General features: G+C 44.3%; 1 protein-coding gene across 1 annotated transcript in view; it reads left to right on the top strand.

Annotated features, from left to right (window-relative positions):
- Positions 1-19,767, top strand: part of SETD1B (SET domain containing 1B, histone lysine methyltransferase) — a 1,665,584-nt gene that overhangs the window by 270,723 nt on the left and 1,375,094 nt on the right. The window contains exon 6 of the mRNA XM_044068611.1: positions 3,354-3,381. Within this exon, the coding sequence (XP_043924546.1) occupies positions 3,354-3,381 (28 nt within the window). The remainder of the gene's footprint in view (positions 1-3,353; positions 3,382-19,767) is intronic.

The following is a 19,767-nucleotide window of genomic DNA, read 5'->3' on the forward strand; positions in this document are numbered from 1 at the left end:
TCCAAATGGATAGGACACTGTATTCATTACTGCTACACACAGCATGGAAAATCAGTCCCAAAATACATTAGGCCACATTCCACCAGGGCAACAGCCACTTCAACAGCCTTTCTCAGAGGAGTACCTACCAAGGAAATTTTGGAGGCTGCAACTTGGAGTTCAGTGCACACCTTTACCAAGCATTACCACCTGCCTCTTTACTCTAAATCCAGAGCAGGTTTTGCCACTGCAGTTCTGCAGGGCCTCATAGCCAATCCTAACTCTTTATAGACCAGCCACCCAACCTTAGCTTTGGGATTCTACCCAAGTGTAATGACTGCAGCAGTGTAACACGATGAACATAGTACAGTTTTGTACCTACCATAAATGTAGATGTTCGAGTGTTCACACTGCTGCAGTCCAGATTACCCTCCCTCCATCCCCTCTAAACTAACTGGACTCATCTATGCCTTTTTATCCTATACAACCTTTGTGGTGTATTTGCTTGTAACTGAAGGTATTGTTCTTATTTTATATATATATTTTTATTAGCAATATGTATTGCCTACCTACTTGGAGGCACCTGGCATCTGGGGCAAGAAAAACTGAAGAAAATGGTGTCGGATGCATCTTGTATACCCCTGGCGCACTGACGTCAGGAAAGAAGTGACAACAACCAACGCCGGACCAAGACTTTGGAACTCTGGACGACTGCGGGACCGCCTGACGGCAGGATAACCCAAGTGTAATGACTGCAGCAGTGTGAACACTCGAACATCTACATTTATGGTAGGTACAAAACTGTACTGTCTGGTTCCCCTCTCTGTGGTCTCATTTGGTGGCGACACCATGGATGTTGGATCCAGTTCCGCATCTGATTTCTCATCCATCAGGGATTCCCCATCCAGACCTGGGCAGTCTGAAGCTCACTGCTTGGCTGCTCCAGTTCCCATGATAGTCAGGACTCCCAGTTTATCTTCACCTGTCAAAAGGATCCTGGTGGCGGCTCATAAGTCTTCCTCCAGAAATGTGGCAAATCGAAACGTTTTTCGATTTGGGCCTTGCAGCGTGCCGTAGATCACCTCACTGCCCTGGTTTTGACTGTTTTGGAATTTTTAGCAGGGAATTTTCAGGAAGGTGCCAGTTCTTCTACAGTCACGGTCCAACCTGCAGCGATTTCTAATTTTCATTTTGGCGATAATATAGCTTCCTTGGCATCCTGTAAGCTTTGTAAAACCTTCCTAAAAAGTCATCTTTCTTCTTTGACCCCCCCGGTGAAGGACCCAATGCTACCATGGGATCTTATGTTAGTCTTGCAAGCTCTTGTTTCATCCCCTTTTGAGCCTGCAGCCTCTGTGGATCTGCAGTTTCTATCCTGGAAGACTGTCTTCTTGGTTGCTATTCCATCTGCCAAGAGGGTCTCGGCGCTTCAAGCGTGGTCTGTCAAACAACCTTATAGAGTCTTTCATAAGGACAGGGTATCATTGCATACTAACCCATCCTTTCTTCCTAAGGTAGCTTCAGAGTCCAATATTAATCAGGTGATTAATCTCCTGGTCTTTTTCCCAAACTTTCAAAACAAGAGAGAATTTAAATTGCACTTGTTGGATATGCACAGACATTTACGTTTTTACCTGCACAGGACTAAATCCTTTCTCAAGTCTGACCAGCTTTTCATCTCGTACTCTAAATCCTTTTTGGGGAAACCAATATCTAAGGTCACCATCGCCTGTTGGATTTCCCAGTGTATTGTTCTAGTGTACTCTGTTAGGGGGATTATCCCTGCCAGGTCATGTGAAGGCACCACCAGATCTGTGGCTACTTCAGCGGCCTTCTGGTCCAGAGTTTCGTTAAATGATATCTGCTGTGTGGCCACTTGGGCTTCATCTCATACCTTCATTTTGCATTGCAGGTTGGACGTCATATCCAGGAATAGGGCATCTTTTGGCTCCACCATGCTCCGCATGTCCATGAGGACCTCCCAGGTGTTTAGTAGCTGGGGACTCTGTCGCACAGGTTGAAGATGAAATTAAGAAAACAACTTCAGATAAAGAAGTTATGTACTCACTGTAACGTTTTGAGTTGTTCATTTGTCTTCAGCTCCCTCCTTCCCCCTGCCTTTCATAGACTGCATCGTGGTTTGATGAGTAGAGGATGCGGTCACCTCCTGCATACCTCTTACCCTCTTCCTTTTGCTTATGCAGACGTTTAGTTTGAAATAACGTCTTGGGTCCAGTGAAGAAGTTAGTTGGGAAGCAAACTCTATCTGAAGGGAAGAAGGAGACAGGTCATTATGGGTTGGGGAGGAGCTTTGAGCTCGGATCAGATGCTGGATATGTGGCCGAGTCAGATCCATGCCGGATCCGGGAACCCACAGGTTGAAGACAAATGCACAACAACTCAGATGGAATGTTATGGTGAGTACATAACTTTTTTTTTTTTTCCCCTCCTAGGGTTGACTGATTCAGATTCTGAGGAGAGAGTTTCTGCTGATGGTCTCTTAGAATTTTCTTTCTGAAACCATTTCGTGGATGAGACTAGTATTTTAATGGAAACCTATGATATTCCAGAATCCTTGAAAAATATGATTTGCTACAGCTGGAATTTCCTCAACCCACTTGTGTTCCACCTGTACTTTCAGCTTTGGAGAATGCTTTTATTGCAGACTCTGACATGCCTGACAGTCAGCCTGCAGCCCCTAAAAAGGCGTAAGATTGTATAAGGTTCCTCAGTCCAACAACATTTTTTATTATTTTCTAATCCTAGATGTGACCCTGCAGTTCTTTGATTTTTTTTTTTTGTCAAATCTTTCCATAGATAAACAATTGGTAAATATTTAATCCCTCCCTGTCTGATAAGACTAGAAGGAATGACTTTGATGGATTTAGGGAAAAAGTGTATACTGTCACAAACATTTTTAGAACTCCGAATTGTTAAGCTTACATTAAAGCTTTTACTGGCATTATTTGGGAATTTGAAGATAATTACAACCACTCCCTCTTCAAAGGAAAATTTTTCCTTGAATTCACTTATTGCGTACGTGTCCCAACTCACCAAACACTCTGTGCTTATGATTCATTTTGATGCCCCTTCTAGAGGGAACAATTTCTGTTATGAGAAGGTCTGCATAGTTAAATGCTCAGAATTTACCTGTAGATGCTAAAGCTGAAATTTGGAATTCTCCTTTAGACATTCAAAAAACAATGGCAAAAGGACTCCAAAAAGAAAAAAGGAGTCCCTCAGAAACAAGGACAGTCCAACAAGTTTGCCAGTCTGCAAACAATAATCTCTCCCTCCACCCTGGCAAACCTTTAAATCGCCCTCAAAATGTGACTCTCCATTTTTTTTCTTTCTTTGGCAACAGGTAATATCAGACAAATGGGTTCTGAGAGTGATATATCAGTGGTGTACAGATGGCAGTGGGGGGTCCCTTTCTCCCTTTCAAGAGATTTATTCTCTTCCACCAGATCACACTTATTTTTTCCCTCTTGGCATTCAACATCTACTGGCTCAGGGGAGTAATAGAAGCTCTTCCACTTCCTTTGAAAGGGAAAGGTTTCTATTCAATAATAATTGTGGTACCAAAGAAGGAAAGAAAGAAAGAAGCTTCACGGAGACCAGTCTTAGATATTTCCTGTGCTCACCAAATTGAGCACTGCTGTAGTAGCCTTAGCTGTATGTGTTTTATCCTGCTGAGGATATAACAGCAGGCCAGCTTTCAAAACCTCCAGGCACTTTTCACATGCCCAAACTGCCAGGCAGCTCAACCTGATTGAAAGACAAGTCTAGGTGCCAAGCTCTTCAGAACTTTACTGCCACCGTGGGGTATGCACCTCTAAAGCTTTTGAAAATTGACTGCCAGCTTGGTGTTGTTTCTTTCCTGGGCAGACAAGTTCCCTTTGAGGAAAAACCTTCCATTTTCTAAATTTTGTTTGTGTTTTATCACTTCAGGAAAGTTATTTTAGAGCTAGGAGTTAGTTCTGTGTTTCAACTCACTGTCACGAGACTGTGTCATACTTCTAAATGGGAATGCTCTTGTTTGCTGTCAGTTTAAAAGTTGAGTAAAGTGTCTGAAAACCATTTTTTCTGTGGGGACATTTTGTTTCTTTAACTTGGTTTTGGGTGGCAGTGTTTTTATAGTACTTTTTACTACGTTTGTTCTGTGATAAAGTGGCTTTTAGAGACTTGTAGTTTTTCCTGGCATTTGCTGCTTGTCTTCCATGGGAAAGAGACAACATTTTTGGCTTGACCATGGAGCAGACTACCAGTCCCATGGTTGGTCCTTCTTCCAGCCATAAAAAAAGTTAAGCAAATAACTTTTGCCACCACAACGGGCTACTAATTTGCCTCAGTCGCAGGTGGGTGGCTCTACTCATGCAACTAGTTGTACCTCAGACCACTCATCTTTTACCCCAGATCCCTGTGGTGTAGCACCTACAGCCACTGTGGACCAGGGGTTAGCCATGTCCTCTGCAGCTGTTGGGGTCTCCTGAGTGGGCAAGGGAGAGCTACTCTTGTCGGTCCTGGAAGAGGGAGCAGGGAAGGCTTCTCTTCTGTGTCAGAATACTATACCCATCTCTGGGGAATCTGCTGATGTCATTTACTAACAAGAATGCCCTCATTTTTCCTGTCAAAAAGAAACCAAAAACTAAACGTGCTGCTATTTATATTTCTTTAGACAGGAGTAGTTTATTCGTTCTGGATCAGGATTTAATTTGGTCTGTTGATCCTTCTTGTAAAGTAGTTTCTGGTAAAAGAAAAAGGGATTTCTTTTATTTCCTGAAGGGATTCAAGATTCTGAATCTGAACAGGAAGATGAAGGGACAGATGCAGGGTTTTCTCCTCTGATTTCCGATTCAGACTTTGAGGTGAGCTCAATTTCTGATTCTCCCTGTGGAGATTTTTCTTTCTATTTGACTATTATTCGAATGTGTCAGAGTTTTCAGTGGGAGAAAACTGAGGTTTCTCAGTCCCTCAGAAAATACTATGAGTTGTTGCAGAAGGATTTTTCAGAAACACCCTACACACATTCCTCCTATTCTGTCTGCTTTAGAGGATGTGTTACAGCCTGCAATTTTCCTGACAGCTAGCTGCCTTGCCTCTAAAAAGTATAAAGTTTCTCAGTGTTTAAGTTTTTATACAGTATACACTACTCCCAAACCGGACCCAGCAGCTGTAGCTTTTTTGTTTCCACTGCTGATAAGCACTTAGTTAATTCCATTCCTACTCTTTCTAATAAAGATGGGAAACTTATTGATAGGTATGGGAGGAAAGTGTTTACTTCTGCAACTTTGATTTTCAGAACTTTGAATTGTCAGGTTCATATGTTAAATGTTTGTTTTGACATTTGTGAAAGTATGAGGAATGTTTCATCTGCAGTTTCTTCCTCGTGAGGGGGAAAAATCTGCTTTAAATAACTTGGTTACTTCTATTGCACATGCCATTGTTCACTGATTGCAATGTGTGCAGGAATGTGTTGATGCTTCTTACAGGGCTTTGGCCACTGGTACTATTTTAAGGAGTTTTGCATGGCTGCATTTTCAGAACCTCTCAGATGTTAAAATGAGGTTACAGGTGGCAGTGGGAGAAAATTCCTACTTTCCAGTGGGTCATTCCTCATCCTCCAGATCAGACTTTGTTTCTACTTGATGTTCTTCGTGTTTCACTATTGAAGTCATTACATTTGGGTTATCTGCTTGCAGGTAGCCCTTAGTTGGCCTGATTAACAAAGTCTTGGGTCCTGCGTCGGTTGCTGTCCCTTCTTTCATGATGTCAGGTCGTCCAGGAGTATAAAACATGCAGCCGACGCCATTACATCAGTCTTTCTTGCTGTGCGGTGCCCAAAGCAGAAGCAGTTCGCAAGTGCCAGTTGGCTGACTCCTGAAATTTTCGTTTTTGAGTTTCAGAACCGAAGTCTTCAACTAAAGCTAAGTACCCCATTGGAAAAACTTTTTCTTGCTCCTTACTGATGTCAGTAAAAGTTAATAATTGCATTACTTGTGGAAAGCAAATACCTCATAAAGATTTTCATTCACACTGTATTCCTTGCCTAGGCCCTGACCACGATGTACCTTGCTGTTGGTTTTGTGCTTTATTTAATCAGCACACTATCCGTTGTCTGTATATTTTCGCCTCTAAATATTTTGGTTCTCGGTTTAATTATCCAGAAATGTTGGTTAGCCATCCGACTATCGGGATTCTGAAAAAACGGAAAGATAAAGACAGAGACAGGCCGCCGAGGTCCAAAACTGCCGACTACTCGTCTCCTAAGCCAGTCACCAGTTCGCCGGTAGTCAATGAGGTGCTTTTGCAGCCCCCGATACCCACTACTTCTGATTCGCAGGCCAATACTGAGACCCATTCAGAGTCCGGTATGCCATGAGATGCTTCAACTATGGAACCTGGGGATGTCTCTACCTTGTATAGGTCCGGAGCCGCTGTGCAGGCACCGGCTTCTGAGGGTGTATTCAGACCTATGGACTTGCATATTAAACCGACGCCTCCTTCTTTACTTAGGCCTAAATCTAGATCCATGCCTAAAAAAATGATGCTCAGGCCTCTATGCCTAAAAAACAAATGATAACAATGGCTGAAGATCTAATAACTCTAATCAGGGTTAGCCACCACCCCCCCCCCCCTTTCTAAGAGGCCTAGGACTGAAGTTGATTATGAATCTTCTGATCAGGATTCTGTTTTTTTCTGATTATTCTGATGGTCTGGATTTGCCCTTATCTACTTATGAAGATTCTGATGCAGAGGACTCCATTCCCTCTGCTTCCCCTTCTGAGGATTTTTCTTTTGGGGAAACCTTACATACTCTAAGGGAGTATTTCCACTGGGAAGGCCAGGATTTTTCTGATTCAAAAAAGAGGCTTTTAGGGATTTCCTTTTCCTACCTCAGCATAAACCTTTAGCTATTCCTCCTGTACTACTAGACATTGTTTATGATGCTTTTTCAGAATCTAGTTTGGCCCCTGATTCCCTGCCTCCTGCTCCCAGAAAACCTGAGAGATACTACAGGGTCCCTGAGTCCCACAAGTTCCTTTTTAAAAATCCTATTGCAGATCCAGAGACTGTTTCACAGGGGCCCAAGGGCATTAAGGCTTTTACTGCTAAAAATCCTTCCCCTTCTGATAGAGACTCTTGGGCGCTGGATAGATGGGGTAAGAAGGTTTACACTTCTGCAACCTTGGCCATTAGGGCTTTAAACTGCCAGTTTCATATGTTAAAGTATCAGTAACGTGTTATTGGACTGCTTAAACAGAAAATTATGCTGATTCCTGACTGTGTAGAAAATAAAGAATTACAGGATTTAATGCATTCTGCTGAACAAGTTGGAAAACATACTTTGCAATGTGGTTTTGATTCATTAGAGGCCTCTTGCAGGGCTGCTGTTACTGGGTCTGTGCTCAGAAGGCATTCTTGCCTTAAGGAGCAATCTTTGCCTGATCATGTTAAAGCTAAATTGTTGGATGCTCCTTTAAATCAGGGCCACCTGTTTGGCAAGAAGGCTGAGGAAGTTCTTAAAAAGATGGAAGATAAAGCTAAATCTATGCAAACTGTTAAAGATTTTTGACAAGTTCAGCCTCCTAGATTTAGTAGGCACTGGCCCTCTAAGAATTGGTCCTTTCCAGCCCCTTCCAGGTCTTCTCAAGCCAAACCCAGACACAGCAAAAACCCCAGGTTTCAGTCCCAGGGAGCACACAGAACTAAGCAGTGGGGGGCCTCCACTTCCAAATCTGGGAATAATAAGACTCCCCGCTATGGTAAACTGTCTCAATGACTTCCTTTTAAAATTTCCAAGCACTTATCAACTGACTGCCCCTTTGGGGGGAAAGATTGCTGTTCATGCAAAGAATTGGGAACTCCTTACCCAGGACAAATGGTTTTTAAATATAGTGTCCCAGGGATACAAATTTCACTTCCACACGTTGCCAACACAAAGCGGGTGGCTGGACCTACCCCCAAATCAGTGGGCAGATGCCCAAAAACAAGTACTTTCTCTCTTAAGCATGGGGGCTATTCAGCTGGTACCAGAAGTGGAAAAGGGACAAGGTTTTTACTGACTTTTCCTGGTACCCAGCAAATACTATTCATGAAGTCCTATCCTGGACCTGTCTGCTCTAAACACCTGTTTGGAGATTCCAGAATTCAAGATGCTGACTCTTCACGAATTACTTCCTATGCTAGGCAAAGATGCCTGGGTGGCAACACTGGATTTAAAAGAAGCATACCTGCACATCCCAATCAGGGAATCTTGCAGAAGAGACCTACGCTTCAAAGCTGGCTACACGCACTGTCAGTTCTCTGCACTGCCCTTTGGCTTATCTACTGTGCCCAGGGTATTAACAAAGTGCCTAGCTCCAGTTATTGCATTTTGCTGGCAAAGAAATATTCAAATATACCCATACCTGGACGATTGTCTAATTCAGGCAGAAAGCCAGGACATACTTTTTAATCATTTGCACTTTGTACAAAGGGTTCTAACTTGTCTGGGGTACACCATAAACGAAAATAAATTGCACCTGGTACCCTGTCAACAAATTATATTCCTGGGATCAAGCTTGAATACAACTTCCCAGATGGCTTACCTCATGCCAGAGAAACAAATTCATTTGACAACCTACTTCAAACAAGTGGCCACAAAAACCCTGCTATCTGCAAGGAAAATACTGCAAGCCTTGGGGTTCATGGCCTCCTGCATTCTTCTAACTCCGTATGCAAGACTGCATATGAGGAAACTACAGTGGTATCTAAAAAGCCTATGGTGTCAGCATTCTCAAGACCTGGAAACAATGATTCCTATCATACCTTGCCTACGCCTAGAGTTCCTTTGGTGGGCAGAGGCCTGCCACCAAAACAAGGGACTACCTTTCACACCACTTCCTGCCGCCCAAACCCTAACAGCAGATGCATCAGACTATGCATGGGGGGGGGGTTCACCTGGCAGGGAAGGGCATTCAGGGCAAATGGAACCCAAGTCAAATGCACCTGCATATCAATCAAAAACAAATGTTAGCTGTACAGAATGCTCTGACGGCCTTCAAGGACCACATTCTTCCAGGTCAACTAATGGTAAAGACAGACAACACCACTGTTATGTGGTACATAAACAAGCAGGGGGGTACACATTCTTACCCCCTCTGCAGACTAGCCATGGCATTGTGGAACACAACTGTGAGCTACCAAGTGCACATACAAGCTCAATTCTTGCCAGGAAAATTAAATATGCTGGCAGACGGACTAAGCAGAAACCTCATGGACCCACACGAGTGCAAACTGGAACCAAGGATTTTCAACATGTTGACAAGCAAGTGGGGGAGCCCAGATAAAGACCTGTTTGCCTCTCCCCAGGTCTACCAATTGGAGACATTTTGCACAAGGACTTCCCAAAAACAAGCCTGTAAAGGTGGATGCTCTCTCCTTCAGCTGGAAAAACCTATTAGTGTATGCCTTCCCTCCTCTGCCTGTGCTCTCCAAAGTACTACTAAAAATCAAACGGGACAAACCAAGGATGATTTTGATTGCTCCAGACTGGCCGCGCCAACACTGGTGTACCCCCTCCTGCGAAGTGTGTCACGGTTTTCTCCATGGCACCTGCCTCAGACTCCTTCCCTGCTGTCTCAGCAGGAGAACCAGATTCTGCACCCTCAGCTTCTAACACTGAACCTTGCAGCCTGACTAATTACTTAATCTCTCCTTTACCATCCCTCAGCAAACCTGTGATAGATGTCATTTTAGAGGCAAGGAGGCCTAGTACTAGAAAACCTTATGCTGAAATTGGAAAAGGTTCTGTGCCTGGAACCAATCTCAAGGGATGAGCACAGCAGCGTCCAATTTACCTCAGATTTTACAATACTTAACTGAGATGCTTCACAAGGGCGTGTCTTTTTCCTCCATTAAAATCCACGCCTCAGCCATTTCAGCTCATTATAACACAGAACCTCCCCTCTTCTCTCATCCTCTGCACAAGCAGTTCTTCAGAGGGGCCAAAAATTTGAGACCACCCAGGAGAGCTCCAACTCCAGCCTGTGACCTTAACTTTGTCTTGGAGAAACTCACTGTACCTCCTTTTGAGCCCTCTGCTACTGCAGACTTAAAATGTTTTTCTTGGAAAACAACTTTCCTTTTAGCAATCACTTCAGCTAGAAGGGTATCTGAATTACAGGCCCTTATGGCAGTGGAGCCTTTCATCATCTTTCATGCGGACAGGGTGTCCCTCAGAAGCAATCCATCCTTCATGCCCAAGGTGGTATCCAGTGTGGCTCTTAATCAGTCCATTCATTTGCCAACCTTCTTTCCCAGTCCACGGAGTAAAGAGGAACGGATACTGTATTCCTTAGATGTGCACAGACAACTTAGATTCTACTTGGACAGGGCTAATCCTCAAAGGAAATCTGAACAACTGCTGGTGACATTTGCTTCAGGAGCAGAGGGGAAGGCTATTTCAAAGCAAACCATTTCTAAATGGATAAGCCATTGCATTTATTTCAGCTATAAGCACCATGGAAAACCTATCCCCCAGGGGATCAGACCTCACTCCACCAGGGCTGCATCTACCTCTACGGCCTTTCTCAGAGGCATCCCTACCAAGGACATCCTAGAAGCTGCTACCTGAGTTCTGTACATACTTTCACCAATCGTTATCATTTGCCAATTTTCTCTAAATCCAGAGCTGGCTTTGCCACTGCAGTCTTGCAGGGCCTTATAGCTGGCCCTAATGCTATCTAAATTCCTCTTCCCAACCATAGCTTTGGGAAGCTACCCAAATGTAATGACTGCAACAGTGAAACACGAAGAACATAGTACAGTTGTGTACACTTACCGTAAATGTAGATGTTCGAGTGTATTCACTGTTGCAGTCCTGGTTACCCTCCCTCCAGCCCCCTAACTTCTTTTGGCTATACCTCTACTTTCCTTTACTATGCTTAAAAGCCTTTTTGGTGTATTTGCTTTTTTGTTGGAGGTATGTCTTTGTGCTTTTATATTTAATTTCTTCCCATTGGGGGGGGGGGGCACCTGACATCTGGGATAAGAAAAGCTGATGTAATGGCATCGGCTGCATGTTTTATACCCCTGATGACCTGACATCATGGAATAAGGGACAGCAACCGATGCAGGACCCAAGACTTTGTTATTCAGTCCGACTGAGGGCTACCTGCAAGCAGATAACCCAAATGTAATGACTGCAACAGTGAATACACCCCAACATCTACATTTATGGTAGGTTTACACAACTGTACTTTCTTCATCACATGCTGTCCCAGGGAACGATAGAACCAGTTTGTCCTTCCCAGTTGGGGAAAGATTCTTATTCAAGGATGTCCCTAGTGTCCAAGAAAGAAAATTCTTTGAGTGAGACCAGTTCTGGATCTTTCTTTCCTAAACCTGTTTGTGATGGTGGCCAAATTCAAAATGAAATTGCTTCACAACTTGTTACCTGTTCTTCCTCCAAGTTTCCTGGTAACATTAGAATTAAAAGATGCTTAACATCACATCCTTATTCCTTTAGACTTCAGATGTTTCTTATGGTTTTGAGTGTCTGGCTTACGTTATCTGTTCTCTGCCTTACCTTTTTGTACTATCCACTGCACCAAGAGTGTTCATAAAGTATCTTTCTCCAGTTGTAACGCTTTGCAGGCTACATGATGTCCACTTTTTTCCATATCTAGACATCTTGCTTATCTTTGCAGGGTGTTTTTCAGGGTGAGAGATCTCATACACTGGCTGAGATTCCAAGAGAACATTCAAAAGTATTTGACTTCTTCACACAGGATTGTGTTCCTGGGATGTCAGACTCCTCAATTAAAGAGCTTTTCTTCCACAGAAAGAAGTAGATCTTTATTTAGAGCTATTTCTAACCTTTTCAAGTCAGACCTCATTTAGTGTGAGGGAATACCTCAAAACTTTGGCTGTCCATGGTATCTATGAATGTCCTTCATGTTTCACTGTTGCAGTCATTACATTTGGGTAATCTGCTTGCAGGTTGCCCTCAGTCGGCCTGAATAACAAAGTCTTGGGTCCTGCGTCGGTTGCTGTCTCCTCTTCCATGATGTCAAGGGTATAAAACATGCAGCAGACGCCATTTTATTCAGTCTTTCTTGCCGCGCAGTGCCCAAAGCAGAAGCAGTTTACAAGTGCCAGTCGGCCGACTCCTGAAATTTTCGTATTCGAGTTTCAGAACCGAAGTCTTCAAACTAAAGCGAAGTACCTCGTTGGGGAAACTTTTTCTTGCTCCTTACCAATGTCAGTAAAAGTTAATAATTGCATTACTTGTGGGAAGCAAATACCTCATAAGGATTTTCATTTGTACTGTATTCCTTGCCTAGGCCCTGATCACAATGTGCGTTGCTGTCGGTTTTGTGCTAGATTTAACCAACGCACTATTAACAGTCGGTATATTTTTGCTTCTAAATATTTTGGTTCAAGATTTAATTATCCTGAAATGTTGTCGGTTAGCAATCCGACTACTGGAGTTTATAAAAAACGCAAAGAAAAAGACAGAGACAGACCGTCGAGGTCCAAAACCGACGACGAAGCTTCTCCTAAGCCAGTCGCCGGTACTCAGTGAGGCGCCTTTGCAGCCCCTGATACCCGCTACTTTAGAGTCGCAGGCCTCTACCTAGACGCATTCGGAGTCCGGTATGCCGCAAGAGTCTTAGAGTATTGAACCCGCAGATGTCTCTCCCTTGGATGGCTCTGGAGCCACTGAGTAGGCACCGGCTTCTGAGGGTGTTTTCAGGCCTCAACATTTTTATATTAAACCGATGCCAGCAGCAAAAACAAGGTAAAAAACAACTTCTATGTCTAAAAAATTGACGCTTGAGCCACATGCTCAGGCCCCTATGCCTAAAAAACAGATGATCAAAAGGGCTGAGGATTTAATTACCTTGATCAGGGGTTCCCAACCCCCCCCCCCTGCTAAGAGGCTTAGGCAAGGCACTGATTATGAATCTTCAGATCAGGTTTCCATTTCTTCTGATCAGGAATTTTCTATTCCACCCTATGAGGATTCTGATACAGAGGAATCCATCCCATCTGCATCTCCTCCTGAGGATTACTCTTTTGGAGAGACTTTGCATACTTTAAGGGAACATTTTCACTGGGAGAGTCGGGACTTCTCTGAATCAAAAAAGAGGCCAAGGGATTTCCTTCTTCCTCAGCATAGGCGTTTGGCAATACCTCCTGTATTAGACATTGTGGATGATGTGTTCTCAGAATTAAGCATGGCTCCTGATTCCCTGCCTCTGGCTCCTAGTAAGCCAGACAGATATTACAGGGTTCCTGACTCCCACAAATCTCTTTTCAAAAATCCTGCTGCTGATCCTGAGACTATTTCTCAGGGTCACAAGGGTGTAAAGGCCCCTACAGCCAAAAATCCTACCCCTTCTGATAGAGATTCCAGGGTGCTGGATAGATGGGGTAAGAAGGTTTATACATCTGCTACCTTGGCAATCAGAGCTTTAAACTGCCAGTTTCAGATGCTTAAATATCAACAGCATGTTATGGGCTTATTGAAACAGAAAATGATATTGATTTTTGATTGTGTGGAAAATAGAGTTACAGGAATTATTGCATTCAGCAGAACAGGTTGGAAAGCATACTTTGCAGAGTGGTTTTGATTCCTTGGAGGCCTCTTGTAGGGCTGCCGTTACTCGGATCTGTGATTAGAAGGCATGCCTGGATCAAGGAGCAAAATCTGCCTGATCATGTTAAAGCTAAATTGTTGGATGCCCCTTTGCAGCATGATTCTCTGTTTGGTAATAAGGCAGAAGAGGTTTTAAAGAAAATGGAAGACGAAGCTAAATCTATGCAAACTGTAAAAGATTTCTTGAAAGTGCAGCCACCCAGGTTTAGTAGGCACTGGCCTACTAATAATTGGTCTTTTCCTGTGTCCAACAGAGCCACTCGGGGCAAATCTATGTGCTCAAAAGTCTCCCAATACCAATCACAGGGTTCTTACAGGTCAAAGCAATGGGGTGCCTCCACCTCCAAATCTGGAGGAAACAAAGCACAACCCTACAGTAAGCAGTCTCATTGACTTTCCTCTACCATCACCAAGCACTTATCTTTTGGCAGCCCCCTTGGGGGGTGGGGGGGACTAGCACTTCATGCTCAGAATTGGCAGTTAATTACCCAGGACAAGTAGGTATTAAACATAGTATCCCAGGGGTACAGATTTCATTTCCATACTTTGCCAGTTCCAAAACGGATGGCCGGATCTGCCACAAAACCAGTGGGCAGAGGCCCAGAAACAAGTCAGGTCCCTCATGGATATGTGGGCTATTTAACCGGTTCCAAAAAAGGACAAGGTTTTTATTCAAGACTTTTCCTGGTACCCAGAAGAGACAATTCATGGCGTCCAATACTGGACTTATTGATTCTGAACACGTTCCTGGACATTCCAAAATTCAAATTGCTGACTTTACAACAGCTACTGCCTATGCTAGGCAGGAATGCTTGGCTAGTAACTCTGGACTTAAGAGGCATACCTGCATATCCCAATAAGGGAATCATGCAGAAGATACCTCCGCTTCAAAGCAGTTTTTTTGCATTACCAATTCTCTGCACTGCCCTTTGGCTTATCTACTGTGCCCAGGGTCTTTACAAAGTGCCTGACACCAGTAATTGCATTCTGCAGACAAAGAAGCATTCAAATTTATCCTTATCTGGACGATTGTCTCATTCAAGCAGAGGACAAGGACACTCTTCTTCAACATCTGGTGTTTGTAAAAAGGCTTCTAGTATGCCTAGGGTACACCATAAACAAAAGAAATCACAACTGGTACCCTCTCAAATAATTACATTCCTGGGTGCAAGCTTGAGTACAACTGCCCAGGTGGCTTACCTCACGCCAGACAAACAAAGGCAACTGACAACATACTTCAAACAAATGACAACAAAAACCCAGATGTCCTTCAAGGATGCATCTGCAGTCCTAACAAATGGGTTGTCCTGCCTCGGGCAGCCCTTCGGTCGGCCGGATTCCAAAGTCTGGGTCTGGCCTCGGCTGATGTCGCACTTCACCCGACGTCATAGCTGCAGTTCAGCGGGTATAAAGGCATCAGCCGACGCCATTTTCCTCAGTCTTTCTTGCCGCGTGGCACCCGAAGCAGAAGCTGTTCGCAAGTGCCGGTCGGTCAGAACCAGAGATTGCTACTACCGAAGACTTCTAAAAAGCTAAGTACTCCGTTGGGGACTCTTTCTTGCCTCAGCCGATGTCAGAAAAAGTGAATAACTGTTTAACTTGTGGGAAACAAATACCTCATAAAGATTTCCACTCTTACTGCCTACCTTGTTTAGGCCCAGACCACGACGTAGCAGCTTGTCTAGCCTGTGCTTCTTTCAACCGACGGACACTTAGACGTCGGTCGGAGTTTGCAGAGGAGTTTTTCGGCTCCGCTTTTGCTTACAACATGCCGTCGGAGGCTCCAACTTCACAATTAGCTAAAAAGCGCAAGGAAAAGGACCGACACTCGCGGTCCGCGGTTTCGGCCGAAACCGCAGTTAAGTCAACCGCGAGTGTCTCGGTTTCGGCTGAAACAGAGTCCTCGTTTCTTCCTTCGGCCGAAAGCTTGCCTCCTACCGAGGCCTCATCCAGCATGGCTGAATCTGCTACTGAAATTCCACCTGCTCTTACAGGTTCACAGGATTTATCAGATACTATCCCTTTAGATATACCTACTCCTGCACGTGGAGCTGCTAGGCCCCCTGCATCCATGTCAATTAAGGCTTTTGCCAGGGCTAAAGCAGCAAAATCAACCAAGACCGTGCCTGCTAAAACCCCCTCTCACAGGCCTAGCTCTAGTACTCAAATGCTTAGTCTAGCAGAGGATCTCATTTCTTTGATCAGGGATCCCAGCCTCACCCTGACAGGGCCTCTCACCCTCCAGAGAAGAGGCCTAGAACAGAGCCCCCTGAGCCAGTTTCTACAGATTACTCCTCTGATGATTCAGAAAATACAAACCCTCCAGAAGGCCCTTATTCTCCATATGAGGACTCTGATGCAGAAGACTCCATTCCTTCTGCCTCTCCTCCTGAGGAATTTTCTTTGGGAAACCTTGCATGCTATGAGGGAACAATTTCAATGGCAGGGCCAGGATTTTTCAGACTCTAGGAAAAGGCTTAGGACCTTTTTGCATTTGCCACAGCATAGGCCTTTAGCCATTTCTCCAGTACTTACAGTTGTGGATGATGCATTTAATGATGCTTGTACTGCTCCTGATTCACTTCCTCCGGCCCCTGCTAAGCCCGACAGATACTACAGGGTTCCGGACACACATTATCACTTGTATAAGGCTCCTTTTGCAGATCCTGAAACTATTTCACAGGGCCCCAAGGCTGTAGCAGCTACCTCTGCCAAAAGCCCTCCCTCTGAAAGGGAATCTAGGGCCTTAGAGATGGGGTAAAAAAGTTTATACTTCTGCTACTCTTTCGGCTAGGGCCTTAAACTGTCAATTCCACATGATTCAGTATCAGGAATTTATGTTAGATCAGTTAACTAAAAAACTGTCCTCGCCTGAACCTTTAGACCGAAAGTCTCTTCAGGAAATGGTACATAACATTCAGCAGGTCAGTAATCATTCCTTAAAATGCGGCTATGATGCACTGGAGGCTTCCTTTAGATCAGCTATGACTAGTACAGTGATCAGAAGGCATGCATGGTTAAAAGAGCAGTCCTTACCAGACCATGTAAAATCAAAGCTCCTAGATGCTCCCATGGATAAACACAATTTGTTTGGCTCCCCTGCACAGCAAGTGCTGAAGAAGGTGGAAGAGAAAGCAAAATCTGTCCAGACAGTCAAGGATTTCTTACAGGTCCAACCTCCAAGGTTTAGTAGGAACTGGCCTTCCAAGAATTGGTCCTTTCCAGACACCACCAGAGCACAGAGAGGCAGGAATAGGCGCCCAAGAGGCAGAGGTCAATCCAGAGGTGCCTACAGGGGCGTCAGTGGCAGCCTAACAACCAGCGAGTACTGCCACAGATCCAGCCACTACCACTTCCACAGGACAATCACAGTGACTTGGCTCTGAAACCGCCTACCAGGGAACAACTAGAAGCACCCTTAGGCGGAAAGCTAGCCTTATTTTCAGTAAACTGGCATTACATTACAGGAGACAAATGGATTTTACAGACAATAGACAAAGGTTACAGGTTTCACTTCCATACTCTACCAAGGAAGAGAGGAATGCCAAACCTACCTCCAAATCAAAAGGCAAACGCTCTAGAACAAATAGACCACTTAATAAGGATGAGAGCTATAGAAAAGGTACCGTCTATGGAACAAGGGCAAGGATTTTACTCCAGACTTTTCCTGGTGCCAAGAAAGGAAAACCAATGGAGACCTATTCTCGACCTGTCCGCTCTGAACACATATCTCATTGTTCCAAAATTCAAGATGCTGACCCTACAGCAGCTTCTTCCCATGCTGGGCAAGGAGTCTTGGCTGGTAACTCTAGATCTCAAGGAGGCATACCTGCACGTCCCCATACGACCAAATTGCAGAAGATACCTCAGATTTCTTGCAGGATCAGAGCATTATCAATTCTCAGCATTGCCTTTTGGCTTATCTACTGCGCCCAGAGTATTCACGAAATGCCTGGCATCAGTAATTGCTCATTGCAGGCTTCAGGGAATTCAAATTTACCCTTACCTGGACGACTGCCTGTTACAAGCGGACAACAAAAACAAATTAACAAAAGATTTGAAAAAGGTCATTCATCTACTGCAAGCCCTGGGATACACAGTCAATATAAAAAAGTCAAGGCTGATACCATCCCAAAGGATAACTTTCTTGGGTGCAGAACTGGACACATCAAATCAAATGGCATCCCTCACAGCAGAAAAGCAGAAGCACCTTCCACTCTATGGCATTAACAACGCAGAACCAGCTTACAGCAAGGAAAGTCCTGCAAGCCCTGGGTTACATGGCATCCTGCATAATATTGATTCCACATGCCAGACTACATATGAGGAAGTTGCAATGGTACCCAAGGAATTTATGGTCTCAGCACAAGCACAGCCTAGAAACCCAAATTCCAATAATTCCATGCCTGAAGCAAGAATTCCGATGGTGGGCTCAGGCCTGTCAATTGAACAAAGGACTGCCCTTCCACAGCCCTCAACCAAGCCAGACTATCACCACGGACGCCTCAGACCTCGGTTGGGGGGCACACATGCTGGACAAGTGCATACAAGGCTTATGGACTCAAGACCAGCTGAACCTACATATAAATCAAAAAGAGATGCTGGCAGTAAAACTGGCAATTCAGGCATTCAGACCGTTTCTTCAACAGGGTCAATTGCTGATAAGGACGGACAACACCACAGTTATGTGGTATATCAACAAACAGGGAGGCACACATTCATATCCTTTATGCCGGATGGCAATGGACCTCTGGAATGTGGCCCTGAGCCTCAACATTCAGCTCCAGGCAATATTTGTGCCAGGAAAAGAAAATATACTAGCAGACATCTTAAGCAGAACTACCACGGATGCCCACGAATGGATGCTGCATCCAGACATCTTCAAATCCATTACAAGGAAATGGGGACTACCAGAAATAGACTTATTCGCATCCCCACACAACCACCAATTGAAAAAATTCTGCACAAGGACATACCACCCACTTGCTTGGAAGGTGGACTCCCTATCTTTCAGTTGGGAAAACCTGACAGCATATGCATTCCCACCTCTTCCTTTGACGCACAAGGTGCTATTGAAGATCAAAGAAGACCACCCAAGGATCATCCTGATAGCTCCAGACTGGCCGAGGCAGCATTGGTACCCATTACTGAGGAGTATGTCTCGGGAACACGCATGGCCTCTACCCCTAGTTCCTTTACTGCTAATACAGAACAACTTCAAAACCCTGCATCCAAACTTGAAAACACTGCAGCTAGCTGCTTGGAACATTGCATAAGACAAAATAACCCAGATTTATCTCAAAGGGTTAAAGACATTATCTTGGAGGCTCGCAGACCCACAACAAGGAAAACTTATTCAGCAAAATGGAAAAGATATCTCATTTGGAGTGCAGCAAAAGGAGAAAATGTATCACTGGTAAACATAGCTAACATCCTGGAATACTTAGCAGAGCTTTTCCACAATGGCCTGTCCTACTCTTCCATTAAGATTCATGCGTCAGCTATTTCAGCAGAATACAACATGGATCCTCCAGTCTTCTCTCATCCTCTACTCAGGCAGTTTCTGAGAGGAATTAAAAATGTAAAGCCACCAAGGAAGCCACCATTGCCTACGTGGGACTTGAACTTTGTGCTAGAAAAATTGACACTCCCCCCTTTTGAACCAGCAGCAACAGCAGAATTACAGTACTTATCATGGAAAACTGCTTTCCTGCTTGCAATCACTTCAGCAAGAAGGGTTTCTGAATTGCAGGCATTAATGGCAGTACAGCCCTTCCTTATCTTCCATCAGGATAGAGTGTCCATGAGAACTAATCCTACTTTTATGCCAAAGGTGGTCTCCAGGGTATCTTTAAACCAAGCAATCCACCTACCTACATTCTTCCCCAACCCACAGAACAGGGGAGAAAGACTACTACATACCTTAGATGTGCATAGGCAATTGCGCTACTACCTGGACAGAACCAAGAACAATAGAAAAACTGACCAGCTTCTGGTAGCATATGCAACAGGAATGGAAGGAAAAGCAATTTCAAAACAGACAATCTCAAAATGGATAGGAAATTGCATTAGATTTTGTTACTCTTATCATGGAAAGACAACTCCAAAAGACATCAGACCTCACTCCACAAGGGCTACAG

Source organism: Protopterus annectens, chromosome 4.part0 (genome assembly GCF_019279795.1).
Source record: "Protopterus annectens isolate FY-2018-M chromosome 4.part0, PAN1.0, whole genome shotgun sequence".
Classification (NCBI taxonomy): Eukaryota; Metazoa; Chordata; order Ceratodontiformes; family Protopteridae; genus Protopterus; species Protopterus annectens.